Consider the following 19831-nt stretch of genomic DNA (forward strand, 5'->3'; position numbering starts at 1 on the left):
GTTTGAACATTGACAAATCATGGCCAATGGGAGGTATGTCACTTGAAAGTAAGTAAAAACTGTTCGTGAGTGCGCTGATGATGATCTCTTAAATTCGCAACCCCCTTCTGATGGGTGGATAGATGAAATTTTTGGGTAAAATGAAAAGAAGCAGAAAATGTTCATATAGTGCGTGGGTGTGCTGATGACCAATTTTTTAATTTGTAATAAAACTTATTTCTGAAGGGTGAACAAACGAATGCCATCGATTTTTTCCAACAATTCGCATTTGGGGGTGCCAACTTTACAGACCTCCCTGTGGGTCTCCTTAAACATCAGACAATATGTTAAAAATGTTAATAACCTTGTAGTAGCTTGAAAATATGTATAAGAGCTTCCAATATTATTACTGTATGCAACGAGAATACACGTTGTATTACTATTTTAATAAAAAAAGTTTTAATAATTTTTCGATAGTAGTTTATATTTAGGAATATGATAAATAACTCTGAAAAAGATAATTCTGATTCGGGATACGCGAGGCCAGCGCATACGTTATTTTTTATAAAAATTAAAGGATAACGTTATAATTATGGGTGGGCCCCCTTTGTCTCCTAGCAACCAATATTTTTAGACCCAGTCTGCCACTGCATCTGGGAAAAGAAAATAAGACAGAAGGGTACATAGTTCGTACTAGTTGCATTTTCTTTGTCAAGGGATGATACTTAGGTTGCTTTTAAGTTTCGAAGCGATTTAGAGACAAAAAGGTAATTAGACCACCTGGTGTATCCGTACCAATTTCTCTTTTGTGCTGCTTCTTTGTACGTCTCTTCATATTCCCTATTCATTCCCAACCGAAACTGTGCATGTTTATCTGTTCCGCCTTTTGGCTTCGTAATATACTGAATCACTAATTACAGGGGTCCATAATTAAAACGTAATGGTCGCAGTAATCGAAGGTGTGGCGAAAAGAAACTGTACAATGTGCGAATTGTGGTACCGAAACGAAACTTATGTATTTACGGTAATAAATAAATACAGTGGTTGTCAGCCTGTTTATGTACAGGGTGTATAAAAAGTGCTGGTCACCGCTTTCAGGGGCGAATCTACACCTCTTAATTCGGTGGATATTTATAAAAAAAACCTTATCGCAAAATTGTTCAAACATTGAAAATTAATATTAAAATTAAATTTTTTTCCATCAACGTACTCTGTTGAACGAGAACAGAATGAAGTTCGAAAGAAGCCATGTGCCGCAAACGCACCGTTTCGATGCAAACAATTGTTTACACAAAAATTAGGGTGTATAGAGCCACTCAACAATCAATCTCTTATTTATTAAAGTATCATTGAAAATTGATGATGCGTAAAGCGTGAAAAAGGGTACCCAAGACATAAGAGGTGCCTGATTTGTATCGTGTGGTACATAAATCTGTTGTATCGTGATGTGTTGACGCGGCTACAGCCTAGACACATTTGGCCTCCAATCAGTTGAGTAGAACCTGGCGTTACATGCGCATTTGTCAATATGTAATTGATCCCGTTACATTAGGTAAGTGTACCAGAGGTGTCTGGAAGAAGGCAAAGGTTTCTACCTTCCCTTCTGCATTGCACTGACTTGCAGGCTGAAAGTTGGAAGCTGTAGCTCTTGAAGACACCGAGCCAGGCCCTTTGCGCCCCTCAAGAGCGAAAGGTCCCAAAAAAGCTGAGCAAAAATCGGGCGGGCCTGCTGTAGATCGTTCTAGGATTCTCGGAAACTAGCTCCCAGCGATTGACAGTAGAAATGACCTGGAGGCTTGGTACATGTGGCGCACGGCTGTCCAAGAATGCCAGGTTTATGGCGCTCGCAAATAGTGGCGCACGTGTTTGGGTCGCGAGGGTCTTCAAGGCCCTGGGTTGCCCCGCAATAGTTATGCGTCAGAAAGCTAACTGAAGGAGGATTTTTAAATGAAATTTCCATCACCACACAGCGAAACTTTGAAGAACAGAAACACAAGCGTCTCCCTGGGGCGAGGGGACTTCTTCAATTGTGCTGAATCAACGAAGCTCTTAATGGATCACGCAGGCGCGAGTTGCCGTAGGAATTGGGAGCGGAACCAGCGCGTGTCTCTCTCTCTCTCTTTTTACGCCGAATCGGCCCAATTTTGCCCACTATTTAGCGACGTCATGCTTCATCGCAGGCAAATTAGCCGTCTGCGCAAACACGGTGGCGTGCGTGCGTGCACGCGGCACACACGGCCCGCGAATCCCATTAGGTACAACAATACTGCCCGGTTACGGGCGTGTACACGTGAATCTGCAAATTCCATTCCTACTGGCGCCGGGGAGGGGAGGGGGCCCCTCGTGATTTCACCCGATCGGCACCAGCTTTTTTAACCGTGCCCGACGCCATCGATCGCTTCTCGTTAAACAGCCATTGTCACGTACTTTCGATGTAAATCATTCGCGAAACAAGTTCCCTCGGCTGCGTACCGATCTCCCTGCGCCGGGTAAACAAGGACCCGCCAGGCACAGGTCACACTCGGCTGCCGAGCGAATTCCATTCGCGTAATCGCTAATAGCGCTAATTGCGCGGCTGACACGCCGCGATACCCTTTCTCCTACTCGTGGATATTTGCGCAAAGTGGAAGAAGAGCCACCCCCCTCTCCCCCCGGGGCCGTCCGCGCGATGACATACGCTGGCGGAATGAAAATATCGCAGCACCGCCGCGAGCCCGCCAGGCGCGGAAAAATCGTGACGTACGGTCCCCGCTAAGACCCGCGGCTCCGTTATGCGAGATTAATTATTTAAACCCGTGGGCCGCGCGGAAAGAGAAACAATTCCAGCGCCGTTGGGAACGGCACTTTATCACGGCTCGCGAAACGTGCGAACGTTCGCCCGTAAATAAATCGTGAATCCAATTTGCAGGCATCATAAATCAATACCGGAATCACGATTCAAAGGGAGCAGAGAACGCCTCGAACTTGGACCCCGCAAACAAAAGAGGCGACACACGGCCTGCCCTCAAAGTGCTTCTTACAATTAAAATTTTAATAGGCTCGGGAATACCTTCCCTTATCCTTAGCGAATTTGTCAGGAGGATTGATCGATGATCATCTATCTCGTCTCGCGATAGCTTTTAGCCAAGAAGCTCGCGGTTCGATATGCGTTCGCCTTAAAAATACACCCGTTGGAGACGAGGGAGAGCAATGTTAAGCGTACAGAGTGCTGTGCGGCCACGGAGCACAGCACGGTTGCTGCAAATCCTGGGTAAGATGAAGCGAATGGTACGCAGCATGTCTGTTCCGAAGTTTAGATTCAAACACCTTTACTCGGCGGGAGGCGCTACTGGGTAAAATTTAACACAGAGGCGCTAGTTGCGAAAATATGAAGACTGTTCGAGTTTTTGTTAGAATTTTTTGAAGAACTTTAATAAAGATTTTAAGATATTTCAGAAATTTTCTTTGATTCTAGAAACACTGTACTTTAACATAAAAATTACAAGGTTAAAAAAAATATTCTGATACCGTGTTTTTTTGCGGTAGCGACAACCTGTGTTACAATATGGGGTGCGCCTTCAGCCGGGTTAAAAATGCACGAAACCATAACAAACTCGTATTTAGGTGAGGGACTTAGAAGGCAGACTCTAGTGGTGCGTTAGTCACAGTTTAAAGGATACAAAGTTAAGAAAACAATTTTTGAAGATGTTCACATCAAATTTCCAGTACAATAATGATATCATCCGGTCTCACTTGGCGGAACCAGTCCAATGGTGTGTAGTCATCGCGGAGCGTTTTTTATTTGACAATCATTCTACTCTACTCTAACATTATCTTCGGTGCTTACGCGTTCTTAAGGGGTTACGTCCAAGTTCAGGAATTTTTTGGGGGAAAAGTATAAGTGAAAATCATGCACAATGTGTTTCTACTAAAAGATACATCTTTTAACTATATTATTCTAAATTTTCATCAGATATTATTATTAACTAAAGGAGATATCGACTTGGGTATGAATCGTGTTTTTATTTTAAGCATTAGCTGGTGGACATTCCATAGGCCAAACGATGTATTTGATAGCAGAAATTCAAACAGATTTTAAAAAGTAAACTTTCAGAAGTATCTAACGTTCTCCAAATTTTAATACTGTATGTTGGTAAAAAAAGGGCGATCGTTTGAAGTTGAAACATGGTATTTCGGTAGAAAAATTCATCTTTCTCAAGAAATTCCTGCAAGTATTTCCATTATTGCAAAATACTTCTGAATGATCCATTTGAATTTTTGCTTTCAGATGCATAATTTGGCCTAGGGAATGTCCTCCAGCAGCTAATGCTTAACAAAAAAAAACATGACTCATATCCAAGCCGATATCTCATCCTTTAGTTAATAATATCTCATGAAAATTTAGCATAATATAGTTAAAAGATGTATCTTTCAGTAGAAAAAAATTGTGAATAATTTTCACTTATACTTTTCTCTAAAAAAAATCCTGAACTTGTATGCTTTTTCCGGACCTCTAAGTGGATCTACCCCCTTAATCCGCCTAATGGCACCATCAAATCATTCGATAATTAAAGCACAGGAGGTTACGAAAGAATGAAATAGCAAAGAAACACTCACCATAGACACAGGAATGGGTCCTCCGGCGCCATTGGGGTAGGGGTACGGCGAGACAAGATAGCCCATGTTGAACGACGAGGTATGTGGCGTTGGATCCACCTTACCTATTGAAACAACAAGAACACATCAACATTTAATTTAACGAACAATTAGAAAGATACGAATCTCTCCTGCTTGACAGGTGGCCGGCCCGTCAAGCGAAGGATTTACAAACTGGGCCCAGTCGCTTGCAAGCCAGACTCCCATAAACATTCTCCGAATAACCTGAACCGACGATCCTCCCTAGTAAGTAGACATCTCCCAGCTCCGCGAATAACAGCGTAAACTTCGCCATTGCTCGCAATTGGCCAGCGTTCCCTCAGCAATTACGAGTGCACTAAACCAGTCCTATGATATTTAATGAATCTAATTCCGCCCTCGTAAGGCGACTCGCGCGATTACTCGGCAGAAAACGTTATCCAGCGTGCAAGAGCTTGCTCTAAGTGTACGAAACGACGCGGATCGTTCCGCGGCCCAGGGGTTTTGCGCCTACCACTTTTAACCACCTTCAGCGATCTGTCCTTTAACGTTCAGGATGGATGCTGCCGCCCGAGAAACCTTTCGAGTTTATCCATTCTGCGAAACTGGATCGCGGCGAGCAACAAGAATCCGCACGAAGGACTCCAAGTGATACCGATCATCTTCCCCGGGCCGCCGCCGGCAGGGCCGTCTGGATCCGCTCAAGGCGGATCCCCGAGCCGTCCGTTCAAGAGCCACCCCAGTTTGTCCGTTCCGCGAATCTCGATCGTTTCGAGAGGTAGAAACCTGCTTTCAGGATTCGACCCGATAAGTATCGTCTCGATCAAACCCGCCCTCTGACTAGATCTTATCACCGGTCAACCAGGAGATCTTTAGGTGATCGCTGACGCTATTATTCCGCGGGGTGGAAGCATCATCGTCCGGGGCGACGGGACGGTAGCAACTGTTTCTTTTAAATCAGCCACGACATATCGAGTGCCGCGGTACAGTGGAGCGCGGAGCAACGAGTGCAACTCGGTCAGGCCGTTCTATAACGTCCGTTTAGCCGCGGCGACTTGAAAAATTCACGAACCTGGCCGCATTGCGCGGTTGTACCAAGCGCATAAGTACGATAAACGATTCCGCGAAGCCCCGATAGACGCGGCGATTGTGTGCCACGCCTGGCCATTATCCTTGCAACACCTGACGCGGGACTGTCGATCGGTATACGCCAGATAGGGTTGCAGGCTCGGGATCGCAAGGATCGGGCCAGAAATTCCACCGAAGCTCCGTTGTTGATTCCTTATCGCCACTCGAAAATGGGCCGTAATAGCGGCGCAACAAGCCGCAGCAAAAGCAACGCGAGCGCCGCCGGTAGCGGTAAACGGTGATAAATCAGCCGCGTAGCAGTGGTCAGAGAGTCGTGTGCTTAATTAATACTTCGGTGCAGCGCGGGTGTAGGCCGCGCGGCTCGGCTCGGCTCGCGCGTAGCAGCGACCATGAAAGAGTTAATTCTTCGCTCGGGACTCCTCCGCGATGATCTCGATCGTCCCCCGGCGCAAGACCATTGACCTTTTCCCCAAGTACGAGGCACACCAGCAATCGTTCGCCCGAACTTATTAAGACGCGAACGTGCGCGCGAAAGAACGGACCGTATGCATCGGCGCAATTCACACGACTGCGGACGATTAAATTGTCAGCTACGCGGCTCTATAAATAACGCGGACACGCACGCATACCGGCGAGTTTCGCCGGAATCGCGCGCGATCCTCGTTTTATATCGCGGCTGCGTCGATGAAAACCGTTTGCGCGCGCATTTCGCCACGCTGACCGCACGAGCAAATAGGCTCCGGGTTTAATGAAAGTTTTATCTGTTTACGTCGACTGGCGGGTAGCGGGAGCTCATCAGCTTGGCGTCTCGCCGCGCCGCGTTCAGAAGTGTCGCTAAATCTTTGGCGAATTTGTCCTGGGTACCGGGGAGCCGTCCCGCGCGACTCGGTAAGGCTGTTACTTTATAGCTTTATATCGGAGGGGTTGCTCGTGCGCGCTGGGTACGCGTAGTGGGTTGGATTCGAAAGGAGTAGATCCGAGGACGCGAGGATGAACCGAGCAAAGTTAACGGGCGTGATTCCTGCGATCTGTCGCCGGAATATCTCGATGGGTCTAGGTACTATTGAACTGGTGAAGGGATCGCGGCGTAAGCCGCGTCCAAAATTTGCTCCGACAACACAAAAAGGGGACCGTTGTCTCGCGCTCAGTCACAGAGAGTTCCTTCAGCCACACATGTGCACCACACTCCTCGCGGCAAAGTTTATTGCCGGCTTCCCTTCCCCCGAGTCTCAACGGTTCCTCGCCAGGCCTTTCCATCGCGATCACTGTGCCTCCTCCTCCGCTCTTCCTGCTGCGTTCCAATAGCCCTCCATGCGACGTTATAGCAACTCGAAGTTCGTGGCCATGTTCTCCTCCGCTTGCCCGATTTCGCCCGGTTGGTTTCTCTCCCGCGCTCAACCCCTGCGAATTTGTTTACCCCGCAGTCTCGTTGGAATAATACCTCGCCACGGTAATTATAGATACCCCGGGCGCACAATGCGCAAGAACTCCGTCACGTGCTCGCCAAGCCCGATCACTGGGGGAATTTCTCCTCCGAAGAGAGCACCTGCGTTCGACGCGTGACTCCAGTCAAAGGAAAGCCATTAATCCCTTAAGGATCTGATATTTGTCCGCGTTTCGCTGAGACGGATCTAGATATCTGTTGTCGCCTGCAGCTCCGCGAGCCTCAGTACTGGATGCGGTATGTTAATTGGATGTCAGAAGTCCACTGGCAGGGACTGCAGTAAAAGTACTGGTCAGCTGCAGTGTTTATTCGTGTTGGATTAAAAAGCAACTTCTAGTCTTCCGCTACAACAGACTGGTACGAACTGAGGGGTTCGATCCTTTTCAGTAACAATGTCCACTAGGGCGGAGCCATACTATATAGGCGCAAATTTAAATTTGAATTTTCAGTTGGCCTAGGTCCGGGATAGTTGTCTTTTTATTAACCAAACACAACTGTAAAAAAAAAATGGAAAATATTCATTTTTGCAGGTTCCTTTTTCTCCTAAAAATGATTACATGATTATATGATTATTTAGGAGAAAAAGGACCATGCAGACATGAATATTTTCCAATTTTTTTTTACAGTTGTGTTTGGTTAATTAACCCTTAACTGGTATACTGTTTTTGGCAAACGTGACTGGTATACTGGGGTCGTGGCAGACCCCAAATAAAAAAGGACATAGAAATTTGTAAAGTCGACACTAGAGCAACCACTATGAATATTTTCTTCTTAGGTAATGTAGAAAATAATAGAAGCGTAGAAAGTTAAACTATTATTTTAAAATTAATTAGAAATTCAGTTTACCAACTTAGACAACCGAAAATTGTACATCGAACTTTGGGTGCTTGGGGTCACGAGCGACCCCAGGGTACCAGTTAAGGGTTAAAAGACAACTATCCCGCACCCAGGCCAGCTGAAAATTCAAATTTAAATTTTCCGCTCCGCCCTGATGTCCAGCCACCAATCTCATTCTTCATGCAATAAAAACTGAATAATATTCAGCTTGGAACCCTACAGTGTTTATTGCACTACTTCCATCCATTGCGATTTTTTTCTAAGCCGAAAGTAAATTTTGAAAAGAGCATATTTAAATTGTAAAATCTAGAATCTTGAGGATTGAAGTTCACGAACCTACTTAGGTTGTAAGACAGAGGGCAGTGGAGCAAATGGAAATATAGATCGAAACACTTGTTAGGAAAAAAAGGAAAATAAAACTTTGCTGTCTAATCCTGAATAGGCAAAAAAAGTGGAGAAAGCCAAAAATATGGATCGAAAAATGACACCACCTTTTCGTTTTAGAATCCAATTAATCGCAAAATTTTCCAACAGCTTAAATATTGTGAATCATTTCACTGGGACAATTCGTAAACAACGCTAAGGGTACGATAAAGAAACACGCGAGGGTGGAATTTTAGGGGAATATATTGCGATGCGTTTAGATTCGAAATGCCAGTCTACTAGAGAAACCGCAGCTATCTGCAGGGTGTACGGGTTCTTAAACAATATCCGCGTTCCGAGTTACTCGCTGTTCTGCATCAACGATTTCTGGAAAGGCGCCATTAGAACAGAGGAGGCAAAGAGCGGAAGCCGTGAAGAGATTATTATGGATTTGCATGTTCCGAGTGTCCTCGATTTCGAGCCGAGTGTTCGGGAGCATTGCCTGCGCGGGGGATCATTTTCATTTGATGAGAAAAAAGAAGCGATGGCACAAGGATCCGTGCTTTGTTAAAAACGATAAATCTATCCATTCCCTTCATTTTTTTTTGTAATTTCGCGTTGAGAGGGCGACAATAATCACCACGGTATCATCCAGTGACGAGGGATAGGGGAGCAGACTGCGTTTGTAGTCACGATCACTGTGGGGGATAAAAATCTTTCGAAGCTATTCCCCACCTCGAAAATATTTTGCGCGTCCCAACGCATGACTAAACGGCGCGAGGGCACCTCTTCGAGGCTAAAAAGAAGAACTGTTAGATGCTATCAAGTTCAAAGAACTGATATTTTTCGAACGCCGAGGGTGTACAGGTCGAACGTGGGAGGATCAACCCGTGTCGAACCTCGATCGTAAAATCTCATCAGTTTCGGGCCTCGAATCCGGGCTGGATTCCGACTAAAAAGGACACGGGAGCGAAAGAGCGTGCCATTAATGCCATTATGGGCAAGCTTGTGTGTACAGCTTGTTGTCGGCTGGTAAATTACTATAATTGTGAAGTTCCGGCGATTTTTAGATTAGCTCTGGTCCATCAACGCTATATGCCTACCTACCAACCTGCCGGCACCGTATCACAGTCCTGCGGTTCTCAAATTCACGGCCAGCCGATGAGGCACGCATCGGGGAAAGCGGATGAAACGGTGGGCTGATTAAAAGTTACGATCTCTTGTTAGGAAGTCACGAACTTTTACCATTGAATAGTTAAAAGTCTACTACTACCGAGGAGAGACGCTTTCACGCAGGTCGAGAAAGGTCCCGCCGTGGTCCAACAATACCCATCACGGAGACGATGATTTTCATTCGTCCCCTGATTCGGAAAGGAGGACCAATTGTGGGACATGGTGCGTGCCAGAGATGCGACTTCCTTGGCAGAATCCTGCCAGATTTATCAAGCTCTTCCGTCTCCCACAGGGCAAACCGATGTAGGAACAGAGGGCAAAAGGCTAAGGATTACAGCACCCCTCTCCCTCCGTTTGCAGCGGCACTAAAAGGACCGTGCAGATTCTTACGGAGCCGGAGACTAGGGCCTATTGGTCTGTGTGAATAGAAATCCGTACTTGTAACTCTCAGCCACGGACGCGTTTCGTGACCCTTCGACACGGGGGGCCTCCTGTTCGCCTTCGAAAAGAAACCAGAGGGTAGAGAGAGAGACGTGCCAGGGAGGAATTTTCATTCCCCGACACCCCTTGTGCAACAAGTGCCTCTTTTGGCCGCAGGTGTCGGTTGTTTCCGTCGATCAATTTTCCGCGAGATGTGTCCAGAAGAAAACTCTATGCAACCGGCCCTTGAGTGAGCCACCTTTAGCGGAGGATGCATCTGTAATTTCAGCAAGTCCTTGCAGAAATTGAAAACCGCGAACTTCGTTGCGAGATAAAGGTCCGAGTGAAAGTCCAGGTCGTCTCGTAGTCCGGCGTATCAGACGATTACAAAGCCGCTGTTCGCAGCAAGAATTTTTACTAGGATATCTTGACGATCACCGGGAGAGAGGCCCGGCGGCGAACGGCTCCGAGAAATTCAGGAGTCAGGTTTCTAGCAGAGACGACGCTTTTGGTGGAACACCGAAATGGGAATGCCAGGCAACGTGTAACCTGGTGACCCTCCACGCGGGAGGTCCGTGTAGAAAAGCACAGGGGGCAAGAGAAGGACGCGGGGAGCAACTAAGCCCGGGACAACGTGAAATTTCGCCTCCGAACACGTTTTACGCAACAAGTGCCTGAACCATCTACTCTAATGAATCTCACTGCAGATCTGTCTCCTTTGCCTCGTCGATCGACAGGAGTGGAGTGTTTCGGAGAGCTAAACATTGGTCCAGGATCGAAACAGTAGGATCAGTCGGGCGCTCGATGAAGAGACTTAGGAGACCCCGCAGAATTTTCGCCGGGTGAGATGCAATTTTCAGTGAGAAGCGCGCAACATTTATTACCGAGGCGAAGATAGTATCTATCTCATTATCTTTCCCACGAATTTGCATAATATAGAGGCGGGCGGGCGGAACTAGTCCCCGCGATGACGTACGCGATGAAAGACGGTCGGGAAAACGCACGTGCACTGGATGATCCAAGACAACGAAACGGGTTTTCGCCGTATAAAAGATCGCCAAGTAGGCGCACCCTCGTAATGGGGCCCGGAGAGATTCCTGACAGGCCTCGAGGCCAGGCCCACTGTCACGTACTCGAGGTCCGCGACGTGCTAGTTGGTTAGAATCCGAGAGAGTGGCCACGAGCAGCCCAAGAATCAAAGCAATCAAGAACTCCCCAGACGTCGATTTGGTCTGGATTCCAAACACGATGGGATCTGTACGATGAAACGGGCAGCCGGAAGAGGCCTCGGGAACTGCCCCTCGGATTGCCCGCGTACGCGAAACTGAATCTACCTAACCTGGAAGCATCGCATATCTCCGAAGCATTCCGAAAGGAGGACTCGCAACTTTTAGTCCCGGCACAAGAAAGGCAATCGCGGTGTACCGGAGAAGTTACAAAACACGCGCACGCCTGCCCATTCGATTTCCATAATTCACACAGAAGGATCCTTGGAAGCGGGCTGTGCCCCTCCCCCACTCCGCCGGCGGACATAAATTTTCTGGGGACCATCGCGAAATTAAACCTCCCGAAATTTTCAAGTTCTGTCATCGATTCCGGCGAAACCGCATACGAAAAGTCGGGGGTCCGGCTGACCGGAGGTCAAGCTGGACCCAGGCGGAGGAGCGGGCCTCTCTCGCTGCAACTTACTGCGCGGGAGAAGGAGCGAGGGAGACTCTTCGGTGAGAGAGAGAGAGAGGGGAGAGGCCGTGGGCCTCGAGGCAACAGACCTACTGCCGGGGGCCTCGCCGGGCACATAGGTGGTTTTGACTCGGCACGGTCCCCCGGCATGGCAAGACCCGTGCGAAGGAAAGCAACAAAAGAAAGAGAAGGCGAGGAGGATGAAAGAAGAAGAAGAAGAAGGAAAAGAACGAGGAGGAAACAGCCTGGGCCCTGCTTGTTTGACCGCCGCCTGGCTGGCTGGCTCTTTGCTCGACTGCCTGCGTATCTCTCTCCGTTCCCCTTTGCTTCTCTTTCTCCATCGCTCGGTCCTTTCCGTTCCTCTGCCTGGCTTGTCTCGTCTCGTAACAAGAGACGGCGCGGACAATGGGTGCCGTGCCAGCGCCTTCTGCCAAGGCTGCTTTGGCCAGTCCGCACAGCTTCGAAACGCCATCTACGATTGCCGGAATCCCTGGATTCGTGGCGACTCCTCTTCTCTCCATATATTTTTCGCGGTTCCGCCGAGTCGAACCGAAAAGGGAGAAGGCTGCATCCGAAGGCTGACGCTCGTAATTACACCCCTGCGAGTTGAGTGCGTTAGGGCGGATTATCGCGTTAGAATGTAAGTGCGGTTGCATGGTACCGATGTGTCAGGAAGTACCTATAAAAAAATCCCGGGCTTTTAGAAGCTGCTTGGTGGTACCGATCGAGACAACCACGAATCTAACCAGTCTCTTGGCGATTTTTATTCTGACGACTTTACGAGGTTCGCGCGGCATATTTCGCTGAAGAGATCAAGATAGAAGGAGAGCACGGGAGGAACGCGGTAATAACACAAGAAAGCGGAGTGTTCTCCCCTTTCGTCCATGACCGGGGATTTTATGATGGTAATGGGGCGAGATAAAGCCAAGATAACCGTTGGACGCCTTGAGAAGAAAGCGAGAGCGTGACGCCAGTCTACGATAACGGTTAAAGAAGGAAAGTAGCTGACCGTTATTGCTCGGCGATGAGCTTTTAATCGGGCGAGATCTCGTTGGACAGTCGAGCGATCAAAGACAGTCCACTCGGAGTTAACGGTTTTCCTTATTTCCCGGAGTCGTGAGTTATCGTTCAAACGAGCCACCTGCCCTGGAAATTCGCGCGAATAAAGCTGGTAATTTCATCCCCGCGTCTTCCTTTCTTTTTTTTTTCTTCGGAAGTAATTGTTCACCGAAAATTGAAGGCAACAAGGGCGAAACAGAGGTGATCGAAATAGAAAAGGCTTCGAGTGTCGATAGACCGATTAAGTGGTACTCGTGGGCCCATTGTTCGAGATCCGTAAGGCATTCAGAGCGACGCTCTGACCTGCCTGAAAACTCCGTATCGCATTAAACGAGTATTCGGTGGCGGCGGGAAGAGCAGACGCGCCCCTCAACGTGTTGTCGACAAGCCTCACAACTATCGGCGAGATCCGTGTCATTTGAGCCACAATAAGCCCTTTCTGACGGAGCACTTTCTTCGAGGCGCTGCGGCAGGTAGCGGAGCTCGGGAGATCCGACGTACCGAGTTCAGAGTTTTGACAGGCCTGTGAAACGTTCGGGGCCAGGAACAAGGCCCGATTTCTACACCAATCACCGCGTTTGTCGCCCAACTGAATCCGTTCGACGCGCCCGGAATGCGCGAGTCTTCCCGCTCAGTCGGATGCTTCGGGCACGGAAATGCGAGCAGCGGCAATTTCCAGAAAGAAATAAACTAACCGAGGAATTCCTCGGGGCGTGCACGCGTGATATTTTCAGTCCGACGACCTTCCGCCCCGGGAAGGAGTATTCCAAATCCTGCCAGCATCCGCTTTAGCGACTCGCGGTCGCCATGCCTGTTCTGCGGAACCAAATCCCGACGAATGCTCGTGTACAACGTTCGGTTACCGAATTTACAACGTGACTCCCCCCCGAAACCAACCGAGAAGTTCACACAAATTTCATCGCGCGGATCGATTATAGCGAACCCGCGATTTTGTTCTCGAATTGCAACGTTGAACGCGCGATGTTCTCTGTGCTGAGCAGGGTAAAAAAAAAATGCAGGGAATTCGTGACCTTGTACGCCAGAGGGCCCACAAAATCCAGTGGAAACTGGGGTGTTCGGAAATTACAGGCGGTAATCTCTATTACGAGTTAACGACCACACAAATTCACATATTCAACGGGGTAGCGGTGTGTCACCTGACCGCGCGACACTGATCCTCCTCTATACATTTTGCGCTGCTCGTGTACGTGCCTTTCCGCGAAAACTATTGGAATCGAAGCAAGAATAGCCGAGGGTGTAGTCACCTCGTAGCTGCAGTCATTATAAGCAGCCGTTCGGGGACTTCGCGAAGCTGCTTAAAATCAATTTTCCCGCACCTGAGAGGAGGGTGCGTGTGCATAGCACACTGGGGCAGTCCGTGCACGGACTTGCATGAATAATTTATGCAGAAGTGGGCCCTTCTCGTCGAAATCAGAGTGCGAGCAAGTGATCGGAAGAGGACTCGGCAACGCCGCAAAGGTACGAGTAGCCGCCGGTACCGAGGCTGGGCCTACGGCCCTGCGCTCTTGGCCTCGGGCTGCCTGCGGGAAAAGGGGGAGGGAGGCGGTTAGGGGCCCCCACTGGGCCCGAGTGTCCTCGGTGAGGAGGTAAGGAGACGACACACGGGCACCCACTCTTGCTAATACTTCTCTCTCGGTCCCTCTTCCCCTGCCTCTCTTTCCGTTTCTCCTTATGTGTCTTCTCCACTCTCGATTCCTCTCTCTTTCTCATTCTTCCCCTCTCGTTCTCTATACACGTCTTTATCCGCCCTTTCTCTCTGCCTCTCTTTCGCGCGTAAATCCACATTGTACGTCCATATCGGCGCATTCTCGGTCCACAGCGAGCCTCTGACCATCTACGAAAAGGTGGCGAGCACAGTGACACAGGGACACCGAGAGCTCGGTCGTCAGCATCGTAAGGCGCAAGGATAACAAGACAATAAAGTCCCAAATTGGGGGGACCTGTGCTCATCCGAGCGGTGCGTAATCTTCTAGGCTTGCGGTTCCATCGCGCAAGTGCAGCGAACCTTTCGCGAATGGTTATATTAGAATTAACCAGTTTCGAGGAGGCTGACCCGTCTACGCGACACTCGAACTTGTCCAGCTGGTGCAAGCGAATCTTCATCAACAGAATTTTAATAAGCTTCTTTTTTACGTGGCTACAACGGGGAAAGGATTCCTATGATGGAACTTTCGCAATAACCGGTTCGTAAGTTATCGAAAAGACAATGCCGGGTGTAATCGGAAGTGCAAAAGCTAGGAAAGCAGATAGGCACTCACGCGTGGCACGGGACGCGTGCGACGCGTGACTTCCGCTAGATCGCTCCGTCTACTCGGAAGGAGGTTTCCACTGAATACATTACACGTTTGCAAAAGGATCTATGGCGAGCGGAAGACTGTTTCTCGCCTGCCATTCAGCGTAGAGATCAGTGTTGCGTCGTCGAAAAAGGGGACAAACCTTTAAAGAGAGGAATCAAACTGCGATTTTATCACAGGAACGAGCCCGTTATCTTGGCGCAGATAAGATTAGCAAATCCATAAGCATGAACTCATCGGGCGGGAGCACGGAAAAGGACTTTCGCAGAGCAGCGACGCGCGGCGTGAACTGTGGACAAGACCCGACTAATAATCTCCGGGAGGCTCGTTCGTGCGCGATAATTAATTTCCCAGATCGTTGATCAACGATCGGGCGGTTCTCCTTTTCCCGCGTGAGCTATTTTTTTTTTCCCGCACACCTGCCGCGGGGGAGTAAAGGGTTCAGGGATGCGCGGCGCGGAAACTTTTTAACTCCATTATACCATCGAGAAAGGGTTACGAGGTGAAAAAAATGCTCTTCTTTCGCGCGACTTTCGTAGACGAACCGAAACATTTCTGACTCTTCAGGGAACTCGTAACACGCAGCTAGGGAATAAGATCGTAATCCCAGGATCCCGGCTGTTTTTTGGATTCCATTTTTATACTTTTCAGTTGTCCATAAAGTAATTTAGGTTTTTAAAAATTCTCGAGATAAGTTATAACTTGATATATCAAATCCCGGGAGTTTTAGAATCCCCAAAAACAGCCGGGACTGAATTCCCTACACGTAGCCAACTTCTGCGACAAATATTAGGCAAAATTCTAAACGGTGAAAAGACCCATTCAATGATTGGAAACCGAAGCAAGAATAGACCTACAGCGCCACCACTCCCTCTCGCAAGAAGGCGACGAATCGCAGCAAGACGATAAAATCTGGCAAATATAATTACCCGCGCGGTCAGTTATCGCTGGTTAATTTGCATGACTGAAGTGAAGCCTTTGATACAACATTGACCAGCAGCACGAAGGGGGGCTGTCCCCAGGACGACCGCCTTGTGCCACGTGTGCACCGCAGTACTTTACAGGTTATGTTCGACCGAAGGAAAGGAAAAAAAGAGGAGAAAGAGAAGTAGAAAAGGAGGAAGAGAAGCCGAGGAATACGAAGGGGGAAGTTGGTGGGGAGGAGTGGCGGCCGCTATGCGGCGTTGTGTACCGAAGTAGCAAGTGTCGGCCCCGTCGGCTACGCCCATATAAATCCTCAGTTACCTAGTCGCTTTACGAGATACAATTATTTACCGAGACCGGTCAGCCACCTTATTTAGTCCCAGTTAACTCACCGCCGGATGGCAGAGGACGCGATTGATCGGGGACCCTCTTCACCGTCCTCGCCTTTGTCCTCCGCGCCGTATCACCTTTTTCGCGCGTTCGATTCCCGGTGTCCCAGGCTCTCTCTATTGTAAACTCTGTTACTATTCGTTCTTACGCAGACCTCTTCATAAACACCAATTGCAAGAATTATAGAATCCTCTGCAATTTTATCATCTTACCACGTCCGTCTGCTCGGTTCTGGCTTTAGCTAACTCGAATATGTTCGCAATAGGGATTGCAATACCGGTAAACCAGTTTACTGGTAAATCGTGAGAAACACCCTAAAATTTTTACCGGTAATTTCCCAAATTTTTACCGGTAATTTGCCAAATTTTTACCGGTAATTCGATAAGTTACGTATAGCAATATAGCGCATATATGCGTTCATTAATTCCATCGACATCTAGGGTAAATGTCCCAATTACTGCCAGCATCCCTATTACTACCACTTCTTTTATTTTACTTAATAAACACGCAACTTATAAAATATAGTGTAAAAAAAATTTATCATAAAATTGGGACTGTACTTCTTATTATGATAGTACATTCTTTATACGTCACGTTTTTTTTAAGTGAAATAAATAAAGAGGCAGTAATAAGCACACTGACAGTAAATGGGACATCTACCCTACTACGTTATCAGTAGAAAAACACTTCAATTACTAATAAAGACGAAAACCGAAGTATCTCATGAAGAACCAACTCTGATCCAAGAGAAAACTAAGAATCTGAATCAGTCATGAAAAAATGGGCGTATTTTCAAGTGGAAAAAGTAAGGAGAAAATATATACTGTGAATAGCATATGATTTCTTAATGCCTACCCCGCCAACAAGTGTAGAATATGAGAGCGCTTTATCCGTGGCTGGATTATTTTGTACAAAAATTGGGTAGCGATCAGGAGACCAAAGTTTAGACAAATTAGGTATGTTTTTGCGTGCTTATTTAATAAAAAGAATTGTTAAATAAAAAATATTTAATTATGTATATAAGTTAAGATTCTTTTCATTGTTTTCGTGGCGACGATCCATATTAATAAGTATTGTCAATAGTTATACAAATATATCTATTTTGTGTTCTATTATTTTATATTTTATGTTCAGAATAGTTTTATTTCCATATATTGTTTATAATGCTCGATTAGAGTTAGAAAAAAGTTTTTTGTAATGTTTACTCTTATATTTTCAATACCTTAAAAAATACCGGTTTTGATTAAAAAATTTACCGAATTACTGGTAATTGATAAAGTCGGTAATTTTGCAATCCCTAGTTCACAAGTTTGAACAGAGGTACCCGGTTGCAGGAGATAACTGAAATTGTTCGCCGTACAGAGGGTGGAAACTTGTAAGGTAGTCCGCGCAGCTTGACACGTCCATTCGACATACAAAAATACCACAAAGCATTTATACGTATAATCGCCCGTCTTATCTGATCTGGTCTGCGATTTACAGATGCATTAACTTATTTACGACAGGTGAGTTATTTTCCAGCCGACATAGAAAGAAATAGAGTATTCTTATCGAGAGAATACACTGAAGTGATCCATAGCGTTGTTGAAAGCGTTGACAAAGGATCAATAAAAGAAACTGAATATTCAGTGGAAGTATTTGAAAGGAATCAGCTGTAACATCTCACAAGGAGAGTATTTTAGGTGTCCGCCTCCGATCATTTTGATTTTTGGATATGTTATAGAGGACCAAAAAATAAGAAATACGTGTCTTTTTATTTTTCCCCGTTTTCATATTTGGGGGGTGAAAACTGCGTTCAAAGTTAGGGTTGAAAAATCATTTTTGTGGATTTTTGAAAATCTGGTGAGTCAGTCATATTTCACATTCAAAGACACAAAATTCGTCCATTGCCACTATTCCCCTATCTCTAATAGTTCTCGAGATATTCCACAAAAATGATTTTTCACCCCTAACTGTGAACGCAGTTTTCACCCCCCAAATATGAAAACGGGGAAAAATAAAAAAACACGTGTTTCTTATTTTTCGGTCCTCTATAACATATCCAAAAACCAAAGCAATCGGAGGCGGACACCTAAAATACCCCCCTTGTCAGACGCAATTGGAACGCAAACTTCTCACAACATTCCTCAAGCTTTGCACATTCGTTGCAGCTTCTAAGTACATAGAATAAAGCCTGCCTGCTTGCTGGAAAGTTGCACCAAGCGAGTGAGAAAATTTCCACGAATCAAAACTGCAGGAAAGCAGAAGAAATAACAAATAACGAGAATAGATAAAACTGAACTCTGGTTACTTGGATTCGTCGGGATCCCACTGTCACCGGTGCGAATTCAAGAAGGCACTAGCAGAATGAATATTTCGACGAGCCGTCCGTATAATGATTACACTGGCCGATCATTTCGCGAATCATCCAGGCTTCGTATCACGTCCTATCAGCAGATGCATTCGTAATCCGCAGGGATCGCGCGGAGAAGGCATAAATTATTTCAACGCGTCAGGTCCACGCGACGTGCTGGCGCGCTTAAACCTATCGACGCAGCGTATCTAGCGGACGTTAATTGCGCCCAAGCAATAACGTTGTCGTAACGAGTATCGCTCGCGGTGCCAGCGAGCCAGCGGTGGTGTTCCGAAAGCGCGGTGTAACGTTGCCGGTTCGCTCGGAGTCTCGCCGCTTGTAAATCATTTTCGCCGCTTAACCTGACATTAGCGTGACAGGGTGTTATCCGGGCTCAGTCATTTTAGCATATGGTTAGCAGATGCCACTGGACGGAGCCGTTTCTTCTCCTCTCTTTAATGGACAAGTCGTCGATAATTTCCATGTGCAAGCGCACCCCCTCGCGCGGTCCAGCCTCTCTCGCCGTCGCGTTTCTCCGTGCCGTCGACGAATTTCGAAATCGATGGCGAGCGTAGAGCCCGATCCGAAAGCCGAGGAGAGCTAGCTCGACCAGCCCCGGCGGATACTGTTGTCGTACACGGATAGAGCAACTACAGTCGACCCTAAATGGCCACGCAGGCAGAAGGGCAGAGAGTTTGGGAGGCCGGACTAGCTGCTCTAAACAAAGAGCTTTACAACCATATTTATAGTTGTCGTAAAACACTAGGCAGATTGCTAACCTTCGCTCTACGGACGGTCGCACTCTTCCTTCCTCTGGCTCACCTCTAGCTCGCCTATAGCAGGTTCCTCATCCTCCTTTATCCCTGTCTCGTTACTCCCTGCTCCTCTTCAGCGTTACCCTCTCTCCCTCGTCCGTGATCTTCGGTCCTCCCGTTCCTTTCCAGTCCCTTTTGCTTCGTCCGTTCCTCCAGTACGCGTCTCCCTTGCTCCTTCCGCCTTGCCGCCTGGCTGCGATCGTCAAACCGTTCTGCATTCCTCCCGTTTCCAACCATTTTCGCAAAGTGTCCTTCCATTCTTCGGGCCGGCAACCTCTCTCCCTGGCCATGTTCGCCTCGTGCCCGTAGCATCGACTCCTCTCGGTTCTTTTCAATCTCCGTTCTCTCTTCTCTCGGCTCTAGTCCACGTCTCTTATTTCCCTGAGACCTTCGAGCT

The 19831-nt window shown here is 47.4% G+C and overlaps 1 protein-coding gene across 1 annotated transcript in view; it reads right to left on the minus strand.

Moving 5' to 3' along the window:
- Positions 1-19831, minus strand: part of LOC143371179 (protein pangolin, isoforms A/H/I/S) — a 128129-nt gene that overhangs the window by 84448 nt on the left and 23850 nt on the right. The window contains exon 3 of the mRNA XM_076816126.1: positions 4576-4679. Coding sequence (XP_076672241.1) covers positions 4576-4679 — 104 coding nt within the window. The remainder of the gene's footprint in view (positions 1-4575; positions 4680-19831) is intronic.

Source organism: Andrena cerasifolii, chromosome 7 (assembly GCF_050908995.1).
Source record: "Andrena cerasifolii isolate SP2316 chromosome 7, iyAndCera1_principal, whole genome shotgun sequence".
NCBI classification, from domain to species: domain Eukaryota; kingdom Metazoa; phylum Arthropoda; class Insecta; order Hymenoptera; family Andrenidae; genus Andrena; species Andrena cerasifolii.